Genomic DNA, 12,248 nt, shown 5'->3' with positions numbered 1-12,248 from the left:
CACCACCCAGTATCCAGCCCTGCAAAATAAACTGGCTTAGCAGGGGATGTACAGGAAAGCTGGCATCAAGGGGAGCTAGTTAGTCTTCGTTAATGGGCAGTACAATCCAGGCTGTAGTCTCTGCAGTCCGTGACAGGCTCTTTGCACAAAGGAAAAGAGGTTAAAAGACAAACTTTGATTTCCCTTGGACCTGCCAGGAGCTGCTTTTCTGTGCAGTCATGAACATGAGCACAAAAATCTCCTGCCATCCATCCCCCACTACACAGAAGGGAGAAGATCTCAGTGCAGAGCGTCCTTCCAGCCCTGGGGTTTGAGACATGTACAATTGCAATTTACTTCGTGCTGGTGGTTATTTTATTTATTTATATATATATATATAAATACAATTTTTTTTTTAATCCCCTTACTCACAACTAGCATATTTTCCTCCTGTCTAGGAGGTGACATTTTCAGTCACTTTTTGCAAGAAATTAGCTAGCAAAGGCAGCCTAAAAACAAACCATGTGCTTGTTTCATCTTGCTTTCCAAGCTGAGGGGGTTTATTTTCAATGGAAAACTGGGACATTTCATGAATCCCTGCTGCTTAGCTATGTATCTTACAGTCCTTCAGGCTTTGCAGGTCTGAGGGATGGATTTTTCTAAGCTATTATTACACACTCTATAATTTATCAGTCTTAAATTTAAGGATATCAGCTCAGCAAAGATTTCTATTTCACATTTATTCACTCTCTTAGTCTTTAAGTGAACATGAAAATGATTAACAAAACCCCTCTTTAGTTCAAAACTTCAGTAATAATATTGTATTGTGTGCAACCAAGCCCTGGTACTGCAAAAATTGCCATAATCTCACATTCAACACTCTCTTACTCCTTCTCCTTGGGGTGATGCCTTGCTCCAGAGATGTATGACCTCAGCCTGGAGATTTCCCTGACTTCAGTCACAGCAGGTCAAAGCCTCGAGGCTCTTGGAAAAGTCAGCTGGCCAAAGGATGCCCTCCATCCCTATGGGAACACACAGGGGAGCCCATAGGATGAAGCAATCCTGTCATGTTGAATTTCCATGCTTTCTTTTGCTGCTAAAAATCACTTCAAGCTGTGCCTGTGTCCGAGCCAGAGATATGCAGGTATGGATGGAGGGCAGCCACCCCTGCGTGCTCAGCCTTCCTCCCAGCAGCACCGTGGGGCACTTCTCACTCTTCCAAAACATAAATATTTCATTAGATTTCTTTCTTCTGGAAAAAGGACTGTTCATGTGTTTGGAGCAGGAGTTTGCACCCTCTTCACTCTTCATCAGAGCCATTCAAGAAGGCAGCTTGGGAGCTGCTGTCACAGTTCTGCTGCCGGACCCCCAGGCTGATGTAGGGCTCTCCACTGCCTCTTCTGAACCTATGGAGACAGCTGTAACACAGGAGCAATAAATCATTATTAGAAAAATCCCCAACCTAATGCCACTCACCAGAGCCCTCATTCTAGAGGTCCTAAAATGCTGTTGATGGGGAATTGAGTGGTTTTTGTTCTGCATAAAATCTATTTGATGGCATGGACTGAACTCTCCATTCTGTAGCTCACACAGCATCCCTTAGAGCATCCCTAAAAGTGGGATAATCCTCCCACCCCCTTGGAAAAGCCAAACTGGGGGCTGGTGATGTTTTAGGTTTTGTACCTCTAATAATTCAGTGACCCTCAACTGCTTTGAAGTCCTTGTGAGGCAGGGGACAAAGTGTAAGGGGGTCCTGGTAACGCTTTGATGTCTCTATCAAATTGAGGTTTGACTTCAGCACTCAGTGCAGAGGAAAACAAGCAGTGTGACTTCCAGGAGCACCTCTAGGGACTCACTTGTTTGACTTCTCCCCATTTAATGCCCGTGTCTCTCACTGACACTGTTTTGCATTCTGTGCACTCAACAAATACTGGGCCCTGAAACCTGCAGTAGTCTGGGACTGCTTATTCGGCTGTGACTTTGCACTGCAGGAAGGCCTGGGCTACATCTGTGTCTCACTGCAGACACCCCGCCCTGCCTGCCCACCCCAGCCCTGCCCCAGTTCCTGTCCCAGCCCCCGTCCCAGCCGTACCAGTAAGTGAGGGTGTAGTTTACAGCCAGGATGGCCACAGCAGCTGCCCAGTGCCAGAAGAAGCACATTGTGAGGAACATGATATTGCTGTGGTCGTTCTCATCCCACATTGGACCTCCCCATGGCTGGAACAGCACAACACCGATCTGGGTGGAACAAGAAGTTTATTATGTTGGGAAAAAAATTATAGAATCCCAGAATGGTTTAAACCACCTGTGCCAGAGAGTCACCACCCTCACATGAATTACCTTTATTCATGTTGTAACCAAGGAACTTGAGCCCTGACCAGGACAGAGGTTTTTGCTGAGAGAGTGAAGTCCATCCTTGCAATGAGAGGTCACACAAAGCCAATCTGTGCCCAAGATACCTCTTTTTCTGTTCAATATCCAGATACAATTGTCCCTCAGCATTCCAAACTCCAAGCATTCTTTAAGAACTCCAGATTTAGTATTTTACAAGCTCAGCCCAGTTTTTAACCTCTGAATAAAGGCTGGTTTGAGCTAGTGCAGCCTTGAAAAAGAGAAGGGAAAGAGGTTTGGGTTTGGGGTGGGTTTTTTTGTTTGGTTTTTTGTTTGTTTTTGGTTGGTTGGTTGGTTTTTGTTTCTTTTTTTGTTAGTTTGGGATTTTCTTTGACAGCTTAGTTTTAAGAGCAATTATCTCCAACTGATTTCTTTGCTTCTCCAACTCCTACCAAAGCAAGCAGCTGGCTGTATTTTAACTCAGCTGTTTTATTGCTGGTGAGGTTTGTGTCTTTCCACTAAACCAGAGGGAGGGCTGCAGGGTGCATTAGACACATTAAGCAATTAGTACTTGGTCGTTAGATACTGCAAAATGTTGCTCACTTGCTTTCACTCTTCCCCCTGGAGGAGCAATAAGCCAAGACAAACAGCTCTTGCAGCAGGAGCAGCCATCAGAGATGACCTGTGATAAGTAAATTTTCATTCTGGGTTATGAGCTATTTATGAAGTGAGCCTGGCAAAATAATCCTTGGGAGATGTGTGATTGATACGTGATGTACGACTCCTTCTCCTCTTTTCCCTTTGCTTTGTTGCTCTGGGAAGGCAGAACTGACCTGCCAGAACCACGTTCCCTGGACGATGGTGATGCTGGCTCGGAACATCTCCAGGACAATGTTGTCACGCAGGAAAACCTCCAGCAGGGTGCTGCCAGCCCCGGCAAAGATGGTGATGAGCAGCAGGGAATGGATGTGCTGGTCCAACATGGGGCGGTGAAGGACGTGGTAATAGAAGAGACAACCTGCCAAAGCACAAGCCCTGCTCAGAGCAGCATTCACAACAACAGCCATGGCCACTGAGCTGAGCAAATCACCTGTCTGGACGGCAAACTGAGACAGGCCACCACAAAAAGAAGGGACTCCACATAGAAACATCCCCTAGGCCTCCTGGCATCCCAACATCCTGGAAGGATGAGATGCCCAACCTTGGAGCAGGAGGATCTGAGCAATACAGGGACCAAGGACAGGGTAGTTTTCTTCCCATGGCTGTGCCATCACCTCTTCAGACAACCCCTCCCTTCTAGCCAGGCTTCTGCCATGTCCTTCTTTCTTATTGCTGAACTTTACCACTTTTTGGGAGCTGTAAATGATAGATTTCCTTACATGCCAAACTGTGCATGTGGAGCTGCCCCTGCTGCTGCTGCCTCAAAAACTGCTGTGATCGGGAAAGGGAAAGTAACAGGAGCTGTGCCTTCATTAAGGAGGTTTCCATATAAACATGACCTTCTTTTCCCATGGCAGGGGGTTGGAACTAGATGATCTTTAAGCTTCCTTCCAAGCCATGTCTTTCTATGAGTCTATGATCCAAGAGGGGTCTGGAATCCCGGCTGGCAACTTGCAAGGCAGCCTGAGGACAGAATGATATTCATGATGTGCTGAAGCCAGAATAAATCACTTCAAATTGCCACGTGCCACACAAGCAGATGAGGCTGATGCTGCCTGCAGTGCAATTAATGGCTCTCGGGGGGAACGTGGGGCAGGAGAACAGCCTGTGGATGGCAGAGGAATGCAGAGTCCACCGGCTGTTTGTCATAACAAGGAACCTCATTCTGCTGCTTTGCCCCAGAGATCCCAAACCTGAATCTATCCGTGGCTGTATTTCCCATCTCATTCCATCCCAGCCTGCCATAATACATCCCCTACAATGTGTCTTATCTCCAGAGGCATCTGGAGCAATATCTCAGGCAAATTTTAGTCCTTCTCTGACTTGGTCCCCAATATCCCTCCCCAAATTAAGCCCCACCTTCTACCAACCTTCCACGAACACGGCCACGGCCAACATGAGGCGATCCAGACCCCGCGGCACCGCCTGGGACATGTAGGTGAGGACATCCACCACCCCGGAGAGGCCGTAGAAGAGGTACATGGTGGTGTGCTGCCAGTTCATCAGCTTCACCCAGTTGTGCCTCTCCCCGCTGTACAGGTACAAGTGGGGCCCATCTGGGACAAACTGCTCCGCCAGCATCCCTGCAGGACACCCAAGAGCATGGAGTTTCTGGGAGTTTATTTGCAGTGGTTGAGACCACTCCTTGCTGCTGGGGGTTCTGAAGCAGGAACTGGTGAGTTTGCATTTGGGAGAAAAGACTGGATGGAAAAATCAGGCCTGTGTTTAATGGCAGCTCAGCTTTGGGAAGGGGTATGAGACTTGCTTTTCCACATCAAACTATACCAGGGATCAAGGCAAGATGGACATCAAGGATGCATCCAGGCTGCCCAGATGAGTGCTGTACTTGGAAGTGTTCAAAAACATGTAGATGTGGTGTCAGGTTCATGGTTTAGTGGGGGACCTGGCAGTGGTTAATGGTTGGACTTAATGATCTCAGAGGTCTTTTCCAGCCTTAAAGATTCTCTGGCTTTCCACATCTAGACCAGTTTCTCTGGAGTCAGGGCTCCTGTACAGTCATCACTGCGGGCTAGGTGAATACTGGCATAGCAAGTGAAATACAGCCCTTACCTACTAGAGAAAAGAAGATTTTGATTCCTCCTTCAATGGCATCCACACGCTGGAAACAAGAAGTCCGGTAGGATTTCTTATTTACTTTCTGGCTGAGATACTGCAGTGGGTATTTCACAGACCACCAGAGCCCAAAGAGCAGGAAGAAGCTGCCTGGAAGTGCGTGACCCTTAAAATTCGCCATCCTGTCAACCTTCTCTGACTACAAGGCAAAGAAAAGCAATGTCATTATTCAATTTACACAAGTTATTTAGCATAACACTGGAAAAAAAATAGGATTTCCCTTTCAGGGAGAACTGGAGAAGGCTTGACCAAGCACATGGGAATAGGAAGGAGCATTGGGAACACCTGGGACCTCTCTGAAGTCCTTGCCCCAAGATTAGGAAATGTCAAAAAAAGCTACAGTTGTTTCAAAAAGGCCCCAAATCTGCTGCAATTTCTGACACATCCCAGCCTGAACCTTTAATTCCAAGGATCCCTCCCAGCAGTAGGTTCTGCTTTTCTTGCTTTTCTGCAAGTATGAGCATAAGGACCTGCAGCAGACCAGGGCAGGGTGGGCTTTTGGGGACCAGGTAGGAGAGATAATACACAGGGAAAACAGGAATGTCTAGGGGTAAACACCAGTGTGTTTCTTTAGCTCCTTGAACAGCCACGGAAGTGGTGTGCAAAGTCCAAAATTTTTTAAAATCTCTGGAATTATTTCAGGCCATGGAAGAGGTAAAAAATACCCTGCATCTATTCCACAAAGCAAAGCATTTTGTTAAAAATATACCTTCAAAAATACCCCAAAAGCTGCCAGAAACAAAACATTGTGGGTTTGGGCAAACAAACCAACTTGTTCCCTGCATCCTGATCTGCTCACACTCCTTCTTCCCTCTCCTGAGCATCCCTAAACCAGGATTTGCAGCAAGCTGCTGGAGCCTCTGTGCTGGAGTGCACACACGCACGGTTTGCAGGATGCTGGGGGACCCATTTCCTGGGAGAATTACAGCAATTAGACCCAGCCAGCTCCTGTGTGCTGTTTGCTTAATTAGGTTGAGAACTGATCAGCTCTTTCATGTGAGCTCGACCATATGTTTGAGGGCTGCCTTGATGTGAAGTGGTGGCAGGCCGGGCAATTAGGAATGTTTTAATTGATAACAAAGGCTGTGCTGCTGGTGCCCAGGACTTCCTTCTCTGTTTAGTAACTTCCCTGTGCCAATGCACACTTAATGCTGGGCAGAAACCATCTCCCTTGTGGAGTGGATGCTCTCCCTCCACGTAGCAGGAGTTGCATGGTTTGGAGCTGGATCTGACCTCCCCATCCCAGGTGCCCTGGTTATCCTGAAACCACCTTCCCCAGCAGCATTTTGGGCTTCAGTCCCCACTTGCTGAAAATATAAACCAAAAATGTTCTTATTCTGTTGTTGCACAAGGGATGATTTGCATGTGGGGTTAAACATGAGTTGTTGCTGTCAGCCTTGGAGAGAGGGAGTTGCTTCTTTGGCTTTATTAATATCTGATTTCAGGTTGGTTTGTCCAGGGACACCTTGTTTCATCCCTTGAAGTCCACGGCTTGTGCAGATACCATCTCCCAGAGGAATCTGTCCCCGAGCAGGAAAATCCACTGGGTTAGAACTAATCTCCTAAATCCCTGCAACCAACCTGCCTGATCTGAGCTGGTTTAACCAAACAGCTAATCCAGCAGCTCGAGCTAAGCAAACATTGGCTCCATGTGCAAACATCACCCCGGTACCTGCAGCCACACGTGGCAGCGCATGGGGCCGATGTCCCTGCAGTGCCACCAGGCTGGTCTCCATTCCTGCCTTCACCAAGCATCTCTGAGCTGTCCCAGTGGGCTCATGAAGATGAGTTTAGGGGGGGTTTAATCCAAGAGTGGAAAAGCTGTGCATGGCAAGGGTATGGTAGGGGCTGGCAGCTTTGCAGGTCACTATTAGCACTGCAAGGTTCTGCCTTATTTCATGACTTAAAAGGAAAGATTTATTGACAGTGGGTGCATTGGGTAATTAAACAGAAAATCAAAGCAAGATGCTGTTTACCAGCAGGGCTGGCACAGTCCAGTGGGTTAATACAATCATCTCTGTAGTCCTTTGAAAGGGGCAACTGGGGAATGGGAGCATCCACCTGTTTCCCTGTGATTCAGGGAGCAGCATTCCCAAGCCATGGAGAGGGCTGAAAAATCTATATTTTCTGGGTGAGTAGAGAATCTCATCATAGACATGAAATGGGGATAATGGCTTTAAATGGAAAGAGGGGAAATTTGGATTAGGTACAAGGAAGAATGGGATAACATCAGGGTAATAACTGGAAGCAGAACCAAACCCATCCAAGAATACCACAACAAGAAGGATTGCAGCCATATCATGCCATATTGATGCTATAATTATAACACAACCACAGCAATATACAGGCAAATATGTAACTGATGGCTGATTTCAAGTGGGGCCTGCTGGTTTCCCACCTGAGATCGATGCAGTCACACTGGGATGACCTGAAGATTATACTGATCAATCACAATAGAAAGATCAGCTAAATGGGGTATGCACAGCCACTTTACAGTGCTTATGTGATCTGGGCTGAGCTCAGGGGATGATGGGGACTCTTTTGGGGTTCCTGGTCTCCATTCCTGCCTGACAGCAAGGAGCATATGGCACGTGACTGTCACTGTTGTACCAAGACGGCGCAAAGAACGACACGGATTCAGGGTCGGGTTCGAAGTCCAGAGAATGGCTCTATTTAATGATATAATTCAGTTTTTATAGCTTTATTCACAAGGGTGGCATAACACCATTGGGTGCTTGACCCTCCAGCTCCCAGAGGGATTGGCTGAACAGCATATCACCCATTTTCAAAATATTTTTCCCAGTGTGGAAACAAAGTCACAAACAGCTTGTGCACCTGTGAGATAGTTTACAAAACACAGACCGCTTTCCCAGCTGGTTAGAGTGAGAAAGGAGACTTTCACAGGCGGCTGTAAAAATAGGAAAATTTCTCTGCCACCTTCTCTTAGCATCTACACGTGACCAGCAAAACTATTTCTCCTGCTTCTCTTCCTCCTCTGAAAGCATGCCATGGGTAAGCACAGGGGGAAAAACCAACCACAGTTATGTTTGTGCCCTGGGGCATACAGCTCTTGTTTATCCCTGTAGCTCCAAAGGAAGTGAGACATGCTCACAGCCAGCAGGGAAAAGAACAAGCTGAACGTCCAGTGGGTGCTGGTGTTGGTGGCCACAGCCACCATCCCAGGACATCCCTGCTGAGCCTGACTGTGTCCCTTCCCCCACCACCCAGCCTGCACGTTTGGCAACACCTCCGTGTCTCTGCTGGCTTGTCATTAGTGCTCTTTGCCCCCTGTTTATTATGGTGCTCTACGCTGTGTCTGCTTAATGATTTACTGTTTCATCTGCTCTTATCACCTCCCAGAGGAGCTGGCTTTTCTTGGTTTATAGCTAATGCACCCAACCACCTGGGGAGGCATCTGGAGGATGGTAAGGAGCCCAATTAGGCTTTCACCTCCTCCTCTCACACTACCCTGGCAGCCACAAATTCTATTTTCAGCTAAAACCTGGGACATTTTACTATTCCAAATGTCTCATTTGCTTTCCTGAGATTTTTTTGTTTCGGTTTTTTTTTTCAAGTCCGCTGAGAATGTATCACTCAGGGCATCACTTCAGTTTTCCCCAGCTTGGAAATTACAGTCTAAAGTTCACCAGTGGGAAGAGGTCACAGCCATCACCCCTACAATTAACTTTGCCCTTCAGCCTCTGTGAATCAGGCAGTTCAGACACACCAGAGCTGGTTTGCTCACCGTGGGACCTGTGCTTGACTCTCAGGGCATCTGTGGGTGACAGGGATGGTCCCCAGGGAATGGCTGACTCAGGGAAGAGGAGAAATGTCTTGGCTTGCAAAAAAACCACCCAGGCTAAGCTCAGGCTGAGCTGAGGAATGCCACTGAGATGTGTATCTGGAAATGAAGCTATTTCCAGCCTTCCAGAGGGGCTCTCATGTTGAATCTGCAACTGCAGGAGCACATCAAACCCAGACCTACAGACCAGCAGCAGCTGAGGTGCTGTGCTCATAAAACCATCCTCAGTCAGCCCCTTCCCCATCCTGCATGTCCTCTGTGCATATCCCTGAATACAACACAACCACACAGCCCAGAGCCGGCACCTGATAGGGATGGCAGTGGTCTAGACACAGGGGTGAGATATCTCTGCCTCTGAGCACAGAGAGATGGTGGGAGACACCCAAAAGGTATCAGGAGAGGCATCACTGACAGTGATGAGCTCTCCTGTAGCCTGCGCTGCCTCACTCATTACCAGCATTGTCTTATTTGCCTGCAGAGGCACTTCTAATCACAGCAGCACTTCCATTAGCTCCCGCAGGAGCTGGATCCCTAATGCATTAATGTCAGGCTAAAACCCCACTCTGAACCCTTTCATCCCATTATTGTCAGGTTCTCTTTTCCCTCTGTCTCTGGCTGCACCAGGGAGTGTTAACAGTGACACTGAGCAATCATCTTCCTCATACTGGTGAGCTCAGCTGTGTCTGCAAAAGCAGGAAAGCAACTTTTCTGCCTCTAAAGGATCCTCAAGGGGTTTGGACTTAGGTTAAAAAATTATCATCATCATTGGAAACTAGGCTCAGTTGCCAGGAAGTATCTGAAGGACCATCAGGTACTGCAGAAGCTTGTACAGCAGCTACAGACAGAACACAAACCGAGATAATCCATCCTCCTGGAACGGGAAAGTTCAACTTGGAAGTTCAAACAGGGATGAAAGCTTTAAACTCAGGATACTGGACTAGAGGTCTATTTAATAGACACAATGGATCCACCTGGAAAGAGACACTGAAGGAGAGAGAGATGTAAAAGCTAGTGATGGAATTATACAGCTCTCTGCTTCCTCTTCCTTGTGCTGCCTCCTTTTGCCTCCTGTTTTATAAGCCCCTGGTTTGAATCCTCCATCCCTGTCCTTGCTCTGAGCCCTACCATCAGGGAAGCAGCGAGAAACTACATCCCAGCAAAGAGAGCTGAGAAATAAAATAAATTAGCCAAAGCCTAATTACAGGGGCTCAGAACGGGCACTAGACCAGGTTGCTCCAAGCCCCATCCAACCTGGCCTTGAACTCTTCCAGGGGTGGGAAAGCCACAACTTTGCTGGATTCCACAACTTCCCTGGGCATTTTCCAAAAAGGAGAAGAATGTTTGTCCTCAAATCGTCCCAATAGCCCCAGAATGTGATACAGGTTAAGCACTGTGTGTCTTCAACACCCCTCAAGGAAAACTATCCAAGACAAAGAATTAAAACCAATTTCATTGCAATATATACCCAAAAAACCACATAACCCTCAGCCTGCTGAGTATCACAGCTTGTTCCTGGGTACCACAGAGCTGTGGTCCCCAACATCCCCCTCCTGGAGCACCTGGAGCCTTGGCCATCGCACCCTGCACTGCCAAGGTGAGGGGTCAGTAGTTTTTAATGACAAGCTGGTAGGAAGAATGGAAGAAAGAAGGAAAAAAACCTTCCCCTGCAGCAAAGGTGGCAGCAAGGGATGTGGCACGAGATGAGCTTTAAGGTCCCTTCCAACCCAAACCATTCTGGGATTCTATGATTCCAGTCTCTGCAGCTTTAGGCACTAGAAGTGACTTTTCCAGGCATTTCTGTGGGTAGAGGAAGGTGGGGAGGGAGTTTTTGGTTCAGTGCACGCAGCAGTAATTTCGGTTTAGCTGTGAGGTAGAGGGTTTGCATTTAATTTGGCTGGGAGTGGAGCAGGGAGCCAGCAAGGGCTCTTGCAGAGTGGCCAGGGGGTTTTGGGGCCCTGCTGCCACCAGGCTGCCCTGCTCTCACCTCTGCCTGCTTTTGGGCCCCACATATCTTGTTTATTTTTAAACTTCCTCCTTGGAAAAAGTGCTGTGGGTTTGCTGGGCTGTCCCATCGCCTCCCAGCCCGGCAGGGACAGCAGCCAACCCCCCCTGAGCCCCTCCAGGGGGACCCCAGAGCAGGGGGACACCCCGGTGGGCTGAGGACACTTAAATCTCTCCCAGATTTGCTTTCCTAAGGGAAGCTTCCCTCCCTATGGAGTTTGGATGCCAAATTGAGGGGTCCCTAAAGGGCAGGCAGGGGGTTCCTTCCCATCCCATGGTGTAGGGTGACCTCCTCCCTCCCCTTCCCAGCAGAACCCCCTTCCCTTGCCAGCCCTGCCAGCAGAGCCTTACCTGTGCTGGTGATCCCGGTGCTGCACCTGCTCCCAGGTGATCTGTGCTCCTCCCCTGCCTGTGGCACCTGCCTCCCCAGCCTCCTCCCTGCCTCCCGAACCGCAGCTGGGAGGGGAAGGTGGCCCCAGACACAGAAATCCCCACTCCTGGGCACACCAGGTGCTTTAATTTGCACTTTTCTCCCACAACAGTCATCCATGATTTGCTGAATTCTGGCTGTCTCAAGGCTTTCCCCCCCCTAAATCTTCATTTTCTCGGATTTTGTGCAATGATTAGATTTCCTTCTATCAGAGTTCCCCATTACCCTCCTCATGCAGGGTGGGACACAAGGGAGCTGTGGGATACAGGGGAGCTGTGTGGGGCATTACCCCCGCACCCCTCATCCCAGAAACACTGCATTAATTATTAACTGGATTAATTCCTCCAAAGCACTTCATTTTCCATGCTTCCCAGGTTTGATGGATGCCCCTCCTAGCATCCCCACTCATAACCCATATTTCAACTCCAAATGCAATTTTCTGGCCAGGCCTCCTATAAAACTGAGTTTATCCTTAATAATACTTTCCACTTTCATCTCCAGTCCTGCAAGTGCTTCACAAATGTTAAATAATTAACCCTCATGACACCCTCGGGAGGGAGGGAAGCGTTATTATGGCTATTTGTAAAGGAAGCTCTGACAGGGCCTTCTGTGCTCCAGCCCTGGGTTTTACTCACTTTTAGGGAGCAGTGCAGCTACTTACAGCACTGAGAGCAACTACACCTGCCACAGGGAATTTGTAGTAAGAAAGCCAGATTTTAACGTTTTAAATATATCCACCCTGATTTATAAATGACTTGAGGGTTAGAAGAGCTGTCTGGCAATCCCCTGTCTTTTTCTTTTATTATTATATTACCATTTTGATTTATTGACATAAAGTCTATTCCCTCTCCTGGTCCCACAATGTTGTTTAAACAGATGGGTTCCTAAATAATAAATATTTATCAATTAATC

The 12,248-nt window shown here is 47.9% G+C and overlaps 1 protein-coding gene across 1 annotated transcript; it reads right to left on the bottom strand.

The window, feature by feature from the left end:
• Nucleotides 1-357: 357 nt before the first annotated feature.
• LOC121667554 (transmembrane protein 45B-like) lies at nt 358-11,546 on the bottom strand. Its single transcript, XM_042034325.1, has 6 exons — nt 11,258-11,546; nt 5,041-5,242; nt 4,341-4,553; nt 3,144-3,328; nt 2,072-2,217; nt 358-1,397 (listed from the first exon to the last, which is right to left on the bottom strand). Exons 1-6 carry the CDS (start codon nt 11,450-11,452, stop codon nt 1,280-1,282), a joined length of 1,059 nt encoding a protein of 352 aa, XP_041890259.1. The 5' UTR covers nt 11,453-11,546; the 3' UTR covers nt 358-1,279.
• Between the last annotated feature and the right edge of the window lie 702 nt (nt 11,547-12,248).

This window comes from Corvus kubaryi, unplaced genomic scaffold (assembly GCF_017639235.1).
Source record: "Corvus kubaryi isolate FWS band 111438036 unplaced genomic scaffold, C.kubaryi_AGA036_p1.0 37367, whole genome shotgun sequence".
Lineage (NCBI taxonomy): Eukaryota > Metazoa > Chordata > Aves > Passeriformes > Corvidae > Corvus > Corvus kubaryi.
The sequence above is the reverse complement of the archived record's forward strand: the minus strand, read 5'-3'. Positions and strand labels throughout refer to the sequence as shown.

What these genes read in the sequence shown, in the direction of transcription:
- LOC121667554 (XM_042034325.1), bottom strand. Translation starts at nt 11,452, where the DNA reads ATGACTGTTGTGGGAGAAAAGTGCAAATTAAAGCACCTGGTGTGCCCA. An exon ending in CACCGGGATCACCAGCACAG is followed by an intron (nt 5,243 to 11,257) that starts GTAAGGCTCTGC and finishes TTTGCCTTGTAG; the next exon opens with TCAGAGAAGGTTGACAGGAT. An exon ending in AGGGAACGTGGTTCTGGCAG is followed by an intron (nt 2,218 to 3,143) that starts GTCAGTTCTGCC and finishes TGTTCCACCCAG; the next exon opens with ATCGGTGTTGTGCTGTTCCA.